At 39.0% G+C, this 18,521-nt stretch overlaps 1 protein-coding gene and 1 long non-coding RNA gene across 6 annotated transcripts; one reads left to right on the top strand and one right to left on the bottom strand.

Annotated features, from left to right (window-relative positions):
• Nucleotides 1-2,449: 2,449 nt before the first annotated feature.
• On the bottom strand, nucleotides 2,450-4,961 carry LOC131474044 (uncharacterized). Its single transcript, XR_009242261.1, has 3 exons — nucleotides 4,851-4,961; nucleotides 2,627-3,038; nucleotides 2,450-2,516 (listed from the first exon to the last, which is right to left on the bottom strand). It is a non-coding gene; the product is annotated as an uncharacterized LOC131474044 (long non-coding RNA).
• Nucleotides 4,388-18,402, top strand: fam135a (family with sequence similarity 135 member A). 5 transcript variants are annotated; one of them, XM_058651766.1, is made up of 22 exons: nucleotides 4,388-4,717; nucleotides 4,888-4,938; nucleotides 6,588-6,717; nucleotides 7,283-7,362; nucleotides 8,870-9,009; nucleotides 9,434-9,504; nucleotides 9,641-9,814; nucleotides 10,031-10,157; nucleotides 11,042-11,195; nucleotides 11,755-11,832; nucleotides 12,242-12,291; nucleotides 12,874-13,032; nucleotides 13,128-13,201; nucleotides 13,337-13,491; nucleotides 13,608-15,567; nucleotides 15,686-15,846; nucleotides 15,955-16,046; nucleotides 16,261-16,358; nucleotides 16,557-16,708; nucleotides 16,845-16,955; nucleotides 17,060-17,173; nucleotides 17,315-18,402. In XM_058651766.1, exons 3-22 carry the CDS (start codon nucleotides 6,641-6,643, stop codon nucleotides 17,518-17,520), a joined length of 4,233 nt encoding a protein of 1,410 aa, XP_058507749.1. In that variant the 5' UTR covers nucleotides 4,388-4,717; nucleotides 4,888-4,938; nucleotides 6,588-6,640; the 3' UTR covers nucleotides 17,521-18,402. The 5 variants fall into 5 exon arrangements, with proteins under 5 accessions (XP_058507749.1, XP_058507750.1, XP_058507748.1 ...); XM_058651767.1 differs by lacking the exon at nucleotides 4,888-4,938 and having other exon boundaries at nucleotides 12,877-13,032; XM_058651765.1 differs by lacking the exon at nucleotides 4,888-4,938.
• Nucleotides 18,403-18,521: the final 119 nt, after the last annotated feature.

The following is an 18,521-nucleotide window of genomic DNA, read 5'->3' as shown; positions in this document are numbered from 1 at the left end:
TTTAATCTTGTGGGGACCAGACCAAATGTCCCCACAGTGATAGGTGATGATAAAGTTGTCTATCCGATGAGTAAAGAAAGTCCTTCTAAGGATTCCTATTGACTTCCATTTATTTATAAAGCATAAACAAATCATTCATGAACCAGGTCCTCAGTTGAAGTATAGTTTATGCCTCATTATGTGTTTTTATGCCAAAAAATGTACTTAAGAGGTAACAAATACACACAGTACACACACACACACACACACACACACACACACACACACAGTACACACACACACAAACAAACAAAACAACATGGTGAGAAATGACAGGGATTCCCAAGCCTTGAAAGTCTGCTCATAGCAATCACATGTATAATTAGGATCAGAGTGTAGAATTTTAAAGTAATTCACTTTCACAGTATCATCTGTCTCCTATAGTCTCTGATGAAGAAAGAAAAGGTAAAACAGTCCACATATGGAGGAAAAAAGGCTGTCTAGCAATATCAGTATTTTTTTTTTAAATGATGAAAATTTATTAACTAACAGATAAGATTTTAACATAATCCACATTCATAATGATCCTAATTGTTGAATGTAGTGAAGGTAATATAACCTTAAACAAACTGGAAATTTAGTGATATAAAACACTTAAATATTACTTGAATCTTTTGGCTGTATTTTTGGGTATTATGAGTTGCCAAAGCTGTTCTTGGTGCTACAACCTTGCAAACGTACCAGAGTTGCCATCACTGGGTTGTCCTTGAGTTTTCCAATCAATGTGAAGCCATCCAGACTGACTTTTTGCCTGGGTGGAATGCTCTGAGACCCGATCATGGCGCAGTCCACAAAGAGGGTAACAGAGCGTCTGCTGACATCCAGCAGCACTCTGTGCCACTGATCATTGAAAAGTAAAGTCAAGGGGCCAAAAACAACAGTCTGCCTCACACTGTCCACAGCTGTGAAGGTAAACTCCAGAGACTTGGACTCCCCGTTGAGTCTGATGGCCAGTTGCTCGTTGCCATTCACATCCTGCAATTGCCAAATATTCCAGTTTTTGTTAATGGTGCTGGCACTCATGCGCATCACGGCCACAAAAGCAAACTCTTCTGGCAGCCCCAGAGGATAAGCTGACCTGAAACAAACAGGATGAACTCATATGAAATATGAATTGCAGTCAAGACCAAATAATATCTCAATATTTACTCATTCTTTTAACAATGTGTTTCACTATGTAAAATACAATATTTGCATTTGAATCAGTTTTAAATTGTATGTAAACCATGCTCTGACATTCAGGACCATGGACAGGGTAAAAGGCTCTACACCAGTACAGCCACCAGGTGTCAGTCTTCACTCACACATCTCCATGGTAACGCCCACCACCTCACCTTGTGTTGATTCTGAAGTTGAATGCTGGGCCTATTTGATAAGCAACATGCTGAGGAGATGATCCAACAACTTTTTTAATAGTGCCTCGTCTTGCCAGCTCAGCAATGTGGAACTGGGACATAATATAAAATCCTGGGGGACAGAAGAGTGTTTTAATTGAAAATAAAACCAACGTTTTGAGTTGATTTCTGGTAGTGAAAGACCTATACTTATTATTCAGGTAATGTTTTATGAAGTCAAATCTATAGCGAGTGATCCTATACAATAAATTGCAGTTGATACATGGCAAATATTTACTTTAAACTAGGGAGGCAATTATCACTAATTACATTAATCTGTCAATCTGAAGTCACTGTTTCCCAAACACTCAAAATCACGACATCCTCAAACATACCAAAGACATTTAATTTAATGTCAAAGAAACCAGAACATATTCACATTTCAGAAGCTGAAAAATCAGAAAATATAATTGTATATTATAAGGTATGTTCTGTAATTATCTGTAATTATCTGAAATAAGACTAGTAATATGATGTTTTGTTTTTCAGGGTGAACGTCACATATATAAAGAAGACAAATTATGGGAATCCACCTGGGAAACGATCCTCCCCAACGTTAATCTGAGGGCACATGGACTGCTGCTCCAGCTGTAAACCAACTTGAGATGAAAACCGCACAGCTGCAAGATGGCAACAGAGGACAGACCGTTAGTAGTTGAAGAGTGTGTGAGCAGAAGGAAGGGAATAAAAGCTCTGTGTTTGAAAAGCTGCACCACAGCCTTGAATAAATATTAGGTCGTCTCTCACTGTTTGTGGTTTACTCTTTAACACTTAAACTCTAGATGTGCCTATCTTTAAACATCTGGTGAAATGCCTTCATAATGTTTAATCAATGGCTTAGAAAAAATATAGAATCTAGTGTTAACCCTGCACCTGCTTTCAGAATTGAATTTTAAATTAATTTGACTTTTTTAGTGCAGTATTTAATTGTTTATGTATAAGCAATGCTGCTACACAAGCCTTCACATGAGAAAGGCTGTGTCATAAAATATAGATATAAGAATGAAGAACTGTGAATGAAGTCCTGTGCAAAGATAGTGTGGGATCACATAACAGCAGCACAATGTGTACAGAAGAAAGTTTCTGGAACGCAATCAGATGTTGAAATATGCATAATGACAGAGTTAGGGTCTTTTTTTTTTGCATGGCACTCGCAAATTACAAATCTACACCACTATAAATTTGGTATTTACCTTTTGACGCCACCCATTGCATAGCTTGATGTTGAGATGTTGAGAAACAAAAGAGCATCTGCAGCTGGATGTGTCCTCAGATTGGCTTCCAGGAAAGATCCTGTAAAGCTGCTTCCTCAGGAGCACAAAGTGTTAGGTCTCAGTGAGGGGTCTCTTATAGGCGAGACTGTTGTCTTTTATTTGGGGAGTGAGTCAACAGTGTCCACAGTGTCAACTCTGCATTCCACTGGAGTTCTCCTGCACCCACCGTGGATTTAACATTCTAGCACACGATACATTGCCCTTGCGTGGCTTTCTGTACACACCAATCTTGGGATGTTCATCTTCTGTGATCCCCATGGTTGCATGGTATTCAGACAACATTGTTTCCACTGCACTCTGAGATGCTGGTGCAGTACAGGCGGTGTTTGCTCTGTTGGGCCAAGAGGCAGATAAATAATTTATTATTGAGGACTGGAGACAAGTCCTGAAATATTTGTATTTTTCTGTGTAGAAGTAACATTAGAGATTCATGTTGTTGATTTATGGGGCACTCCGCACTCATGATGTCTTCACAGAGGAAGCTGTTTGCAAAGGAAACTGGTGAAGAACTAACCCCTTACCCCATAACCTGCTTTTTACCACTTATTTTAAGTAATAAATTGTCAGGCACACGTGACTTCAATAAATTGGACAGGCCACTGAAAAGTGACATTGATTGTGTGACATGCTACAAAATATTTTACCAATTAAAGGTGTACATAACCTTATTTATATATACACACACATTTGTGTTATTATTATCTTCAATGTCACATTTACAGGTACCATATCTTTTTTGCATGTGGCGTCAGCTGTGCCTCTGGTATGTGCAGAGGCGATTTTTGGATCTGGGGGGCCCTTCAACATCCCTCCCCACCCTCGTCACCTATACACCCTATGCTCATAACATGTTGAAGCATAAATAATTTAAAACTATACCACTTACAGGCTTGACACACGCTGCAGACACAGCGGCTTTGAGCAAATGTCGGTGAGAACTATTTGGAAGCTTGATTTATACATACCATCCTACTGAAGCTCCTTGATAAACCCCCCTCCACATGTCTTGTACGATAACATTCATAGTTTTGTTTATAAAAAAGAATGGGCACTGTACTCTTGGTCATCAACAACACTTATTCTGATTGGTTAGCTGTTAATCCGTCAACTGTATGTCATCAAAAACACTGATTGCGTTTGTTTTTACTGACTTTTTGTCCATTACAATTATATATGAACACTTGTGCAAATTATGTGATGAAACCAGAATCAGAATTAACTTAATTGGCCAAGTTTGTGCACAAAAACAAGGAATTTGACTTGGTTCCAGTTCAGGATAAAAGCGTCTGCTAAATGACATGTAATGTAACTATTTGGTGCAATGACAATAACGCTTCTACTTCAAACATTTAAGTTTAGTGCAGCTAGCTCTTATTGACAGCTTATTTTTTTATTAATGGCGTGTGTCAGTATAAATATGTCAGTGGCACCTAACCTCACCCTCTATGTATTCTCTCTAATACAACAAAAAATAAATATATAAACAGAAGAAGAGAATTTTAGCGACTTCTAGAGACTTTTAAGACAACCAATAGCTAATTTCCTTACTGAGGAATTGGCAACAGTGGGTGAGACCATTTCTCACTGATCCGCCCACCAGCTTCGTGGTTGTCATGGTAAATGTACCTGGGGGGGGGGGGGGGGCTTTTCTTCAGGGCCCCCAGCATTTGCCGGGTATGCCTGTCCTGTCGGTACGCCTCTGGTATGTGCTGTGACGCGCAGTTAAATGTTCATCGGCGTGCAGCTGGAGCAGCCCCTGCTGTCAGCTCCTCAGACAGAGCTCAGTTAGCTCGACAGTTAGCAGACAACCCAACCCAGAATGGTACATAGACCGGTTGCTTAACGTATTACTTCAATGGGCGTCTTTACTGTAGCGCTAGTCAGATGAGGAAGCAAGATAGTCATCCGGGTACTGTTTTGTGTCGGGGCCGCGCTGTGAAAAGACGACGAAAGGACTAAAATTGGAGCTAACGTCTGTTAGCCAGCTAATGTTAGCCTGCCAGCGCAATGGTGAGTAGCTCGACTTTGTGGCTAATGTTAGACCGGGCTAATTCTTACCATTAGCTAACTTGTCGTGAGACGTTTTGTTTTCGTCGAGCCGTTAAAGTGTGTTTTGATTTGTCTTTGGTGGATCGTTGCTTACCTTTATTGGGCCCCTAACTAAATTGTTGTTTTGGTAGCCTCCCACCTGTAACCCTGAGGATATTATCAGTGGCATCAAATCTGTGTCGGTGAGTTATAACTAACAGCTATTTCCCAACTCTCATTTTTGGTTTGAAATAAGGGTTGCCTATTTTAAAAAAGAAGCCATCAGATGGTGGCTGTTGAGGCCTCATTTATTTATATATATTTATATATATATATGTATGTATTATGTATGTATATATGTATCCATTTTGTACATTAGACGCGAATGGTCTTAAATGCCAGTTACATGTTGCCAGTTTGTTTAGGGAAATGTGACATTTGGTTTGGTGTTTTTGCAAATGACAGTTTTGCATTCATTGTCAAGCTGTGTACAACAAACAAATGACTAGGTTTCCCTCTGAGAAATATTGTTTAGTTGTCTCAATGTGCTGTTTTTAATTACTTACTATTTATCGTAATGTAGATAGATGTATGTGCGTGAAATAGTAGTAGTTTTATGGTTGTTACACGTCTAATCTCTTACTATTTACGATTGTACTCAATTCCATTGTAAATCGCATTGGATAAAAGCGTCTGCTAAATGACATGTAATGTAACTATTTGGTGCAATGACAATAACGCTTCTACTTCAAACATTTAAGTCTAGTGCAGCTAGCTCTTATTGACAGCTTATTATTTTATTAATGGCGTGTGTCAGTATAAATATGTCAGTGGCACCTAACCTCACCCTCTATGCATTCTGTATTCAAACACAGGATTAGACTTTGACACAAAGCTGTCATATTTGCTGAGGTCTGAACCTGTCATACCAGTTGCCCTGAAAACCCCTTAACATCAGACTAAATATTAATCTTCCAACTATTCCATGGCCTCATTGACGTTTCATGTGAAAACATACTCATTACATACAGATTACACATTTTCAATTCCCACTTATTACAATTAGTGAAAATAGCCTCAACAGAAAATGCCACCGTTATATCACTTTAAGTTGTTATACATTTTTATTGGTAACTGGTAGGTCATATGACTAATTTATCTTATTTGTACCACTCTGTAAGATTCATGTAAAGTGTCAAGGTTTCAAGGTCTCAGTAAAGGGGAAATGGCTCCTAGCTTAAATGTATCAGACTGTTTCTAACAAAAAGGGAGGGATATTTGAATAGTAGCATTACCTGCTAGTAATTGCTTTGCCTTGGCCATCTGTGTCAACCAGGTCAAATTCCCATTTTCCCTTTTGTGTGTCATTTTCATTGTCATGTATGCAATCAAGTGCTGTCTTCCAGTGGATTATTTATTCATTTCATACATGACTAATTTAGAGAGCGTCTGTATCATTGCTTTTGCCAGAATCTAAAGCCAGAAACAGTTATATGACTTTTTTATTCAATGAACAAAACACTTAATGACAAAGCTGTCTGTTTGATTCTCATATAGCAAATTGTGATATTATATTTCTGGCCTATTTCTGTAATGTTATTCATAGTATTTTCCTCTACTCTATTACACTAATGCTATAATTATCTGTGCTGTTAACAAATTAAGCCCAGAGGACAAGATAGTCCCTATGCCAAATGTAAGCCTTTTGCCCTAGTAATAAATCTCTTGAATAACTGACCAACTCATGCATGTTCTTGATTTTGTTCATGGGTGACTGCTTCTTAATACTGATGCTTTCTTTTATTTATTGGCTTCTAATGTGAATAACTAGTTTAATCACCTTTGCCCATAGGCCTACCGATATATTCCAGATGATGTAAGGCACCTTTGCCTGTAGAGACCAAGATGACTGAAGTCCAGGCTACAGTGGAGTTCTCTGTGGAGCTCCACAAGTTCTACAATGTGGACCTCTTCCAAAGAGGGTGAGTATCGTCATATTGTTTCTAGATACTTATTATTATTATTATTGTTGTTGTTGTTGTTGTTGTTGTTGTTGTTTTCATGCCATTAATGTCATACATTGCATCACTTTTACTAGATACAAATATATAAAAAGTGTGCCATTGGTACTTGGGTTGTTGTAGAGGGGGACCAGAATTTGTTTTTGAGCATGTCCTGTCAATGTGATTTAGGATGCTCAAAATTATTGCTTAGTTCAAAACAGCAGAGAATTCAAATATGGATATACTCTTTATATTTTTTGTGTGTGCTCTGTTTATATGTCATTATACTCATTGGATAAAACCCCTGCTCTCTTCTCTTAGTTCATCAGTGCTTTAAGAGCTTAGGTTTACTACATGAGTGACTGTGAAAGAAAGTGCTCATTATTCATTCATGAATAGTGTAGTGTCATTTTACAGGTAGATGCACTAGCAAAAACTGTGTGGTTTGCTCATCTTTCACAGAGCTTCTAATGATGTTATGGACCAAACTAATAGTACTTGTTTTTATATTGGTGTTGATTTACATTTACATCTGTATTATCAGGTTCTACCAGATTCGTGCCAGTCTGAAGATGCCACCCCGCGTCCCTCACAAAGTTGAGACCAGTCTACTCCACCCGGGAGGTAAATTAAACTTTGGTACATCATTCAAAGAGATTAAATGTGTATAGCATAGTAATTTTTCCTACCAAACTTGGGGCCTTTTTACCACATAAGCAAAACATTAAACAGAGGGTGTGGTATAATTTATGAATTAATTTAGCCAGTCACTTGTCTCATGGATTTAAAACAGCTGTGCCAATTACAATTAAACCGCAGCAGCTGAATAAATGGAAAGACCTTCAAGAATTAATGGTCCTGTCTTGTGTAGAGAAGCATGACCTGCACACACAGAAGCTCAGATCTGCATCAAGTGCAAGACTGTGTAGGTTCTGTTAACTTGTACAATTATGTCATAAATTAAAAATGTTGTTAAAGATTTCCATCAATCCAACTCTGTTTCAGGTTTGATCCTGTTCTGTTTTATACCTTTGGAATGTATTTAAATTTTTTTAACAAAGGTTTTCTTTTAGTGTTTGGTTACCTGTTCCATGTATCTAATATTTAGTTTATATCTTTTATTAGAAAATCCGGTATATAAGTTATACTATTATGAAGTGTACATTTTTATTCCAATATAACTGCTTCCCCTGGCTGGGGGATGAATTGTTGATAGTGTTATTTATGTTTTAAACATTATTCCATCATTGCTGCACATATTTCTCTGTATTTATTTTGGTCTTGTTGATAAAGTCCCCCAAGACATCTATTCTGAGTCTGTTAAAAAAAAAAAAAAAACATATTTTCTACCAATATATCAACAACACACTTTGATCTTCATTTAAATGAACCTCCTCCTTGTGCACTATGCACCCCACTTGGTATTAGACATAGGGGAAAGGGATTGTTAAGGTCAGAAAATTACCATACTGTTGCCCTTGTTGTGTGCGTTGTTTGCGTTACCGTGAAAACAGGGCCCATTCTTCATCAATGTTCCTCTCTATTCTCTAATTAAATCCGCTAGAAGAATATTTCAGTAGCCGGCACTGAGCATTAAGTAATCCTGCTTTTCTAATAAGGCGGCTGGTTGTGTCCCTAAAAATACAGATGATATTCATCTAGTCAATACTGTCAATGCAGGTAGACCTGCATGTTTTTTCAGCTCTTGGATATTTGTGCTGTTTCACAGAAAATAGTTATTGTTTTTGCAGATAAGACTTTGCTGCCTGGTAGTTTATAGGGCACTGGCTTATCTCACACCCCACTCCTTGTTCTTGGTATTTCTCCAAGTCTTTGTGTATATGCCACTTCCCCTTTTTAGAGACCTGCACTGCTTTCTTGCAAATCTTTTAATTCAAAATGGATCATGGGGAAAATATGTAATGTTTTTACTAGTTTTCTGTCTTTGTGAATCTCGAAAAAGCTACATTTAAATTTAATCCAGAATCAGTAGATTTTCTTTTGTTAAAACCTTATTTACAATACAACTTTCTTTTTCTTTGTTATGGTTATACATACAAATTCAAATGCAGTTTGTCTTTGATCATTCAGTTCTCACGCAGTTAATTATAGTGGGTTTTTTTCTGTCCAGGCTCTGATCTGGCGTTTCCTGCTTCAGTCCAAGATGATGCCATCTGCAGCAAAACCTTCCAAATCTTGTACAAGAATGAAGAGGTTGTAGTCAATGACGTCCTCCTCTTCAAAGTGATGATGCTGCTAGATGAGAAGAAGGTATGTTTATGACAAAGCGGTGATACTTTGTGCCAGGTGTATATTTTCTTCACTGCTAATTGTACACTAAGCTTAAAGTAGACATGAAAACATGAAAAGCTAATACACTTCTGAGTATTTGTATTTGTTATTATTTAATGTTCTATAGATGTTGGGACATCTGTCTTTGTTAACACTCCCTCCAATGACTTTGTTATGCTGCCAATCAAATAATACACTTGAAAGATCCTGCTTATGGTTGTAGGTTCCAATGTAATGGGGCACATTGACAGCCAATCTGCTTTAAGGGCCTATGTTACATCAACTAATGGTTTTGATCATTTTAGGCTCATTAGCACTAATACTATCAAACAGAAATACATGAAATATAGAATTTGTATACTGACCATGGGACTCTGTCTCCACATTTTTGTAATATTCTCAGGTCGAAGAGTCCCTCAATGACATGGATTTCCAGCTCTTCTTGGAGTTATATTTCACAGATGGTGATTATACGTAGGTGTTGCATAATTTTATTTACGTGTTCTTGTATTACTGTTCTGTGTGAATTTGATAAAAAGGAATCTTGATGTTTGCCTCTCCATTCCGTGACATTAATCCTTGTTTTTCCCCTCTTATTTCATTTTCACAGACCAGATGATCCAAGCTCTTTACAGAATATCAGTGGCCGCACACTTCGTTTGCACTTTAGCCATCAGCGAGGCATCCACCAACACATCAATGTCATGTTTGACTACTTCCACCTGTCTGTCGTTTCTGTAGCCATCCATGCTTCCCTTGTGGCACTACATCAGCCCCTTATCAGGTCAGACTACCACCTTACTCAAGTAAGGTTTTATACATATATTTGACTGCACAGGTTGAAGCTTTTAAATACATCTATAGTTGTAATATTTAGAATTATACAACACATTCTACCCACTTCACATAGCATATTTAACACTGTGGTTAAGTTAAACAGCATAACTACTGATACATACTGATAAGCTGAGTTTGAGTTTGCTTGCTTGTTTTTCCCTAGTTTTCATCGACCAGTTAAAACCACATGGCTTAACCGCAACTCCCCAGCACAAACCAAGGACTCTGTCATCCCACCACTCGAGAACGTGGTGTTTGGAAGCAATTATGTCAAGCAAGTATCACCAGATGTAAGTGAAGCCACTTGAGGATCATGTAATTGCAGATCTAATTTATTTTGCTGAGTTGTAGTTTGGATTTGTATTGTTTTTCTTTTAATAATGGGGTAATACAGATAAAAGAATAAAAAATGTGATTTTGATCATGGGTGCCTGCCTGCAATGAGTGCTTTGGTTATTAAATGGACATGATTGTAGACTCAGGTTTAACAGTCTTGCACCTTGGGTAGAGAGTTATATTTCTAATGTGTCGAGCTGTTGACGGAAAGGACAGAAGAGGTAGAAATTGTCAGAACACTTTCACATTTGTCCAGAAGTAATTGGTCTCTACTGACATACAAAGGTGGCCAGCTCGAGCTGCTCCCACAATGCAGTGGTGCGAATGTACCACTGTGAATCAGACAAAATCAGACATATTGTTGTGCCATTAATGGACACACCTCAGGTATGACGACCCATTGATCACATTTCATTTCAGTGATCTGCACAAATGCCATGCCAGAGCGAAGTATTTAAGTTAATTAGAACCATCGTGTCCCTAACTTCAATGTCGTTGACATGTAGCTTGTATGTAAGGCTTTACATACACGTGTTTTAAAAACACAACAAGGTTATGTTTCTCTTGCTTAAGTTTTCCCTTAACTGCCAACTGGGAAGCTGTGAATCTGGACGCAAACTTCAGCCTCGTGATTGACAATAATACCTGATATGAAGTGATCACTCGACAACCAGAATTTGTTGACGGTTACCGTTACAGTGGTCTATCCACTGAGAGTTTGTCTTTAATAGGTGTGCTTAAAAACCAAGTGTGTACAAGTGCTCTTGTCCTGAAAAGCAAAACAAAATATTGCTTACAGACTTCAGTGATCCATTTTCTCTTCCATCTGCTCCCTCAGGGCAGGACATTCTTGGTAACTGACCACTGTCTGCAACATGCCTTCAGTCTGCACCACAACCTTTGCTCCAGTCTCCTGCTTGCCTACCAGGGCCTCTTTGACTACTTCACTTCAATTACCAAGGACCTGCCCTCCTCCCATCGTATGGAACTAGGTATACTATGGCTTCCCATCAACTTAGGTCAGAGTGTGGGGTTACTATGGCTTGTAAGGCAATGTAATCTTAGTAAATATTGCATAATTCTAAAAAAAAAGGAAATGCAATGTGCACACCATAGTTAACTTAAAAGCTTTGAGAAGAAAGAGTTATACAATATCATCTTATTCATATTTCTCCTTCGATGGATTTTCATTGTTTTTCTTTTCAGCATCTGTGTTAATTTCATATTGCAAGTTTGTTGTGTTTTCACGTCATTTCACATGATCCCTTCTCAAGAACATTTTCTACCATTAAAGCAAATCACACAATCGGCAAAGTTAGGGATTTATTTGTGGCTGACTTTTTTTTAGTTCAGAAACTTCATAGATCATACATGAATTTAATTAGTTGACATCTGTTATCCTGTAGACAAAAGACACATTTTAACAGCTCCCAAACACAACTAACTATGGTTCACCAGACATAATCCACACAAGGGGATGGATACTAACTCACACCAGACGACCAAATGATAAAAAGAGGTTAAATATGCCTATATGTGCAATCTTACTAGCCAAGCCCAGCATGCAAGTCCTATATGAACGAGTACTCAGAAGACCCTATCCCCGAAGTCAAAGGCACGTCTACGTAGGTATGTCCCAATCCTTCAAATCCGCCTGCCATTCTTTTCTTCTTCACTCACTTACATTCATGTGAAATTCAACACTATTTCTTCTTGTGTCCCACTTCCTACAGACTATGTTTAACCACTTTCATGTCACCTTTTCATTACTTAATACACTGAATATCAAGTCTGTCTTTCCTTCTTTATAACTGACCATGGCCAAGGACTTGGTTAACACTATAATCACTATAGAATTAGTTGGCTGTTTCTGTTCATGTCTTAAAAAACCTATTTTCTAACACTACTGCATTCTGACACTGCTTCCTCCTTCTGCTTGCAGTACAGGTTCTTATAAATACCTAAACCGCAATGGTTTAATGAATTATAAAAGTGATTTTTAATTTTGTTTGTTTTAATGCTATTTCTGTTTCCTTAGAGCAACTCGACTTAGAGGCCCGTCTAGCTGACTTATGTGAACAAGTTAAGGTAAAAAAAAGTCTCTTTCAGGAAACAATAATGTAAAATATTTATATTATCAAATGGGTGTTTGCTTTATATTTTCCTTTTTAAAACTTGATATTTAGCTCGGGCCGTAGAAGTTGCTGGTAAAATAAAAAAAATGTAATTTTCTGAATGTGTCTCTGACAGTAGGGAATGGTTTGTTGGAATGATTTTTAGAGATAATATTTGGTGTAAATGTTGTGTTTCAAGGAGCTGCGTGTAAGATATGTGAGTTGTGATAAAAATGTCTTTAGAGATGTGTTAAATTCAAATAATTGCTTCACTGATAACAATGGTACAGCCATTTTTCATAATTCAATTTTTATGATTCACAGCCTGCAAATACTGTTTATGCCTTGGAAAAGTTTATGTGTAGCTGCTCAAGGATTGGTTCCTCAAACCACGTGGCAAACTAAATTCTCTTGGGAAGAGGAGAGGGGGACAATGTTTTCTGAAATTTACAGTTCATTTTATAGCCCCCTGCCATGAAGCTGCCATTCTTCTTTAAGCTGATGTAATGGAAATGTGATCACCTGAGCTCTCTGGTGATTGTCTTTGTACCCTTAGCAGAAGGCAGAGTCCCCAGATGAGCTGGCAGAACTGGTCAATATGAACCTGGCTCAGCTCTGCTCTCTGCTTATGGCTCTTTGGGGACAATTCCTAGAGGTTGTGTCCCTGCAGGAGCATGTTGCTGCCCTCCTTGCTGCAGAGCACCATACACTAAGGGTGAGTTCCACCTCCTTTTAAATCAAATGTCTGACCAGTCATCTTCAAATGGCAATCTGTTTTTTAATTTGAGTAAAAATGTGATGCTATTATAGGTGAGGCGGTTTGCTGAGGCTTTCTTTTGTCTTGAACATCCAAGACAATCTGCACTGGCTTATCAGGAACTACAGTAAGTTGCAGTGTCATGTTTGTCATGAAATATAGTGTTGCTCATGTCGAGACTGTGCTAGTCGTTACTTGTTCTCAAATAGTTTAGAAACCCCAGACAATTTTTTTCCCTCACTACTTCTGATTCTTATTTCAGTGCTCACAGTCACCAGCAGATGACTACTGCGATAAAAAACTCCAGCTACTTCCTGTCATTGCCTCCACTTCCAGTGGAATGTGCAGACCTAGATGGCGATGTCAGCTCTCTGCCAATCATCTTTGAGGATCGATACTTGGATTCACTCACAGAAGGTCAGTAACACAGAATTGCCACAGGTGTTTAGTTATTAGGCCAATTAATTACTGATTTGTTTTTTTTTTGTTTGTTTGTTTCTTTTGTCTATTTTTATGTTGGTTTCATTATGAAGATCGTGATGGACCCTGGCTGGGCCTGCATAATACAAGGACTGGATCATTGTCCAATAAAACGGACAAGCCCAACCCAAAGGACTGCAATGCAGCAGCCAGCCCCATGCCCGAGTCTCGCTTTGCCTCCATGGAAAACACCTGGTCAGACAACTTTGAGCCACCACCTAAGTCCAAAGGCAAGTCAGTTAAACTGAAGAAAAATTCTAAATCTGACAACTCCAAGAAGTTGATTAGACAGGGTTCCAAGGACTCTGTAGTTCTGGTGGGCTACAAAAACCTCAAAGCTCCTTATGCAGACCCCAGCACAAAGAACAAGGAAGGGGAACATCTCCTCAACAAAGATGAGGAACATGATACCTTGCAGGGGGATCCAAGTACTAATTTAAGGACTAATGCGAATTCTTCTGTTGACTGTGGTGCCACAGCAGCACATTGTGGAATCAGTGCTCGTGATTCTATTTCAGATGAAAAGGAATTGAATCTAACTGCTGCTGCTTGTCATAAAGGTTCCTTCAAAAATCCTACTAACGTGGACATACTGAATAATCCTCAGGCGGGTACTGGGGCTGTCACCGTATGCAACCAACCACTTCACAAAAATGAACAAGCTTACCATGGTAGCCAAAAGCTGTCACAGTGGTCTAGTGGGCTGAAAAAAATTGAGGTGAAACCAAGTAACAAGGACCCATACCAAGGAGATAAAGTAACTGTTCTTCTACCATGTCGGACTGATGGAATTCTTACCAATAGTACTCCTGAGATAATTCAGACAGACCCATGTGACTCACAGCAGTCTGTTGTGGACTCTGTGTTTGAAAGGTCAGGTAAAGAAGCAGCACAGTGTATCCAACCCGGTCTGTTCTCAGTACAGGTAAAGAGTGATTGTATTAGGTTGCCAGATGTAGCAGCCCCCAGTGCCTCGTCTCGCCTTTCAGACTCAGGCATTGAGAGTGAACCCAGCTCTTTTGCCACGCAGTTTGCTCCAGGTCTGCAGACTTGCGTAGGGCTAGGCATTACCGAATCGGGTGTATCTGCCCCACACCCCGAGAGGCCCCTTTTGGGAACTGCACCTCGGTCTTTTCAGCAAAACATTGTACAAAAGCCCAGTGGAGAAATTCTTTACCCCGAAAATACCAGTGCTGTCAGTGGAGTCCAGTCTTCTCTCACATCCATCAATTCTCTGCCCTCAGATGATGAGGGTGAAGGTTCCTCTGCAGGCTCCAGTGGAGCTGAAGTCCGAGCAAGAAAGTCCAGCGTGTTGGTGCAGGAGCGGAGCCTGGTCTTCTCTGGAGATATCACAAATAGACCAGCCATTGCTGCCACTGACATTCCAGACACTGGGGCAGGTCATTCCCAACTTCCAAAACCAGGCTCTGACTTGGAAACGGACCCCAAATTAATAGCGACGTCTGAACTGGAACATGAGGTAGCGACTGGTTCTGGGACTGTCAAAGAGTCCCGTAGTGAACCTCATACTGCCTGCCCCTCCAGTAACTCTGCCACCAGTAGCACTGACTTGGTAAAACGTGGCATGGTAGAGAACTACTTTGGCTCGTGCTCTAGCACCGATGTGTCTGAGATTAGCCCCATAGAAACATCCGCTATCACACTGGGAATCCCGACAGGATCACAACCTGAGCAGGATGAAGATGAGACGGAACATGAGATGATTGAAAATGGTTACTATGAGGAAGGTGATGGCTATGCTTTTGTAAATGGTGTGGCTGATGAGGAGTGTACTGGAGCTGTGGATGCAGCTGCTCAAGAGACAGGTCTACTGTTTGAGCAGCTTGGCATCAGCTATCTGCATGAAACAAAGGATTTATCAAGAGCTGCCATCTGCTCCAGCCTCGCCTCCAGCAGTGTTGCCTACAGCTTGGGCAGACCTCCCTGTCCCTCTACCTTATGTGTCTCTAGTCTGCGGTGGTATGAATGTGCACCGACACCACAGATGAAAGCGTGAGTCTTGTTTTTCTTAAATCTCACTTATGTTCATGTCATGCAGATGATTCATGCAGATTATTGTTCCGTTACACACAATAAAAATTAATATTCATGAACTTAATAAATTGTGCAGGTTCATCAAGTCCAAAGATGAATTGAAGCAGCTAAGGCTGCCTGGTTTCTTGTACAGTGATATGCCTGAGCTAGCATCCACTGTGCCATATTTTAGCCTGGAGGAAGATGAAAGCTGTGATGAAGGCATCCATCTCATAGTCTGTGTCCACGGCCTAGATGGTACAAAAACCTTAACTTACTTTCTTTAAGGTGTTGTGTTTTTTTTTTTTTTTATTATTTTCTTGTATTAAAAAATCACTTTCATGCTCCCCTTCCTCACTGCTGCAGGTAACAGTGCAGACCTGAGACTGGTAAAGACTTACTTGGAGCTTGGGCTGCCTGGTGCTCGAATTGACTTCCTGATGTCCGAGAGAAACCAGGTGAATGGATGAAACCACAGACACTGCTGTTGTCTAAAATCTACTTTCTACCCTTAACTGAATTTACTGGTGAAATCAGTGATTGTTTATGATTGTTAGAGATTATGAACTTGGATTATTATTATTATTATTATTATTATTATTATGACAACAGATTTTATCAGGCATAGATTAGAACACTGTCATGACATTGTTATTGAATACTATTCTACAGAATGATACCTTTGCTGACTTTGAGTCGATGACAGACCGCCTGCTGGATGAAATAGTCCAGTATATTCAGCTGTACAACCTCACTGTGTCAAAGATAAGGTGAGATTCTCTATTCTACCAAAGTGTAATATCAAAAATAATTTTGCAGTTTTTAGAATTTTTATTTTCAAGGATACATTAGTGAGTCATTGTGTGGCGCAATAAGGCATAATTTCTACCCATATTATAATGCAGCATGTACAGTTTTAGAAGCAACATGAATGCCGCTTGAACCTTTTCTTTTTTTTCCATTTACAGCTTTGTGGGTCATTCCTTAGGAAACCTTATAGTTCGTTCAGTCCTGAGTAGGCCCAGGTTTAAATGTTACCTGAGCAGGCTGCACACCTTCCTTTCACTCTCTGGACCTCACCTGGGCACACTGTACAACAGCTCTGCTTTGGTCAATACAGGTAAGTGCCTATCATTAGAGGTTCCACTAATGCTTCATATAATCCCCCAAAAGATAATTTCTTATGTTTGTAATGCATCTGTCTACTGTCACAGTGGCGGGTTCTGTTGAATGCTGTTGTTGAACTTTGTTATTAGGGCTTTGGTTCATGCAGAAGTGGAAAAAGTCGGGGTCACTCCTCCAACTGACGTGCCGTGACCATTCTGATCCTCGTCAAACGTTCCTCTACAAGCTCAGCAAAAAATCTGGTTAGAGTTACTGTTTTATGTACTTATTTTGTGTTTTTACCAAAGACGGGTGAAGTTGCGTATGCGCAATATGAAATAATTTTGTTGTTGATTTGCTCTCAAAGGTCTGCAATTTTTCAAGAATGTGGTGCTGGTGGGGTCACTGCAGGATCGTTATGTCCCGTACCATTCTGCTAGAATCGAAATGTGCAAAACTGCATTAAAGGACAAACAAACAGGTGAGTTGAAGCAAGAACAAGATTCTTTTTTGCTTCAGATTCTTAATTGGAAAAAACAGAGTTCTACACTTAGTGGCTCAATATTCATAAAAGAATACCAAATGAATTAAATCTCCACCCATTTCACTCTCATCTGTCCAGGCCCTGTGTATGCTGAGATGATAGAGAACCTGCTGCTGCCTGTGCTTCAGAACAAAGACTGTAATCTAGTGAGATTTGATGTCATTCATGCGCTGCCCAACACAGCCAACTCTCTGATCGGTCGGGCTGCCCACATAGCTGTCCTTGACTCTGAGATCTTCCTGGAGAAGTTCTTCCTCGTTGCAGGCCTCAAGTTCTTTCAGTAGAAGAGTCAAATTGGGCTGAATGAGAGGAATGTGCAGCTTATACCTCACTGCATCGAAACCTCACTCTCTTTATGTTATCTGGATTATCAGTTGGTTTTTAAAAATGTATGATTATTTCCCGACATAAGTGCAAAATCACAAACTAATTTCATGTTTATATTGGTATCACAGTGGATTTTTATTTTTCTACTGCCTTTTTTTTTGTGTTTTGGAAATTATTTCCTGTATCATGTGCTGTACTTTCAGTATTATTTATGTGTTATGTTTTTATTTTTCAATTATTAACTCAAAGTTATTCAATTAATTTTAAATGCTAAACTGGAAATGTAGCTGCTATAACAATGAAATGGCTGTCATGGTGATATGACATTGCACCACATATTTTCCACCAGTTGTAAGAGACATGGCATTGACTTGCACCACAACGACATTTTAAAAGCTTTTGTACTGAAACTGGTCATTTCTACAAGCTCATTTTTTATTAACAATTTTCCATCGTTTTTAAAGGCAAAGACTGCATTTGAAACAGGATTGTTGCTCAGAAGTTGCAACATTGAATTTGGTCTTAATATTTTACGCCGATCCCTTGCCATCAAAGCATTCTGCACAGATACCCAACCTGGTGTTGGAGGGGGGGAAAAAAAAGCTTTGCTACAACATAACATTTTATTAAAGAGGTTTTAATCAATGATTATGATTCAGCAAAGGCACGGTTGTGAATATAAACTTGTTTTATTGAAAGTATTTGGTTGGTATTCTGGTGATTATATACATGTACTTTAACTGGAAAGTGTTGCTTGGGATTTAAAAAATGTTTCTTGAACATTTGTTTATATATCATCATACTTTTACCATTAAATATGCATATTATTTCGTTTGTTATATGATGTCCTTTTATGTGGTCAATTCAAGATTTAAATAGGAGTGTTTCTCCTGATCTCAATAGGTTTGTGCTAGTTAATACAAATACAGCTGATGCTGACATAATTTCATTAAGGTGC

This window comes from Solea solea, chromosome 15, assembly GCF_958295425.1.
Source record: "Solea solea chromosome 15, fSolSol10.1, whole genome shotgun sequence".
Classification (NCBI taxonomy): Eukaryota; Metazoa; Chordata; class Actinopteri; order Pleuronectiformes; family Soleidae; genus Solea; species Solea solea.
Note: the sequence above shows the minus strand (reverse complement) of the source record. Positions and strands in the feature narration are given on the sequence as shown.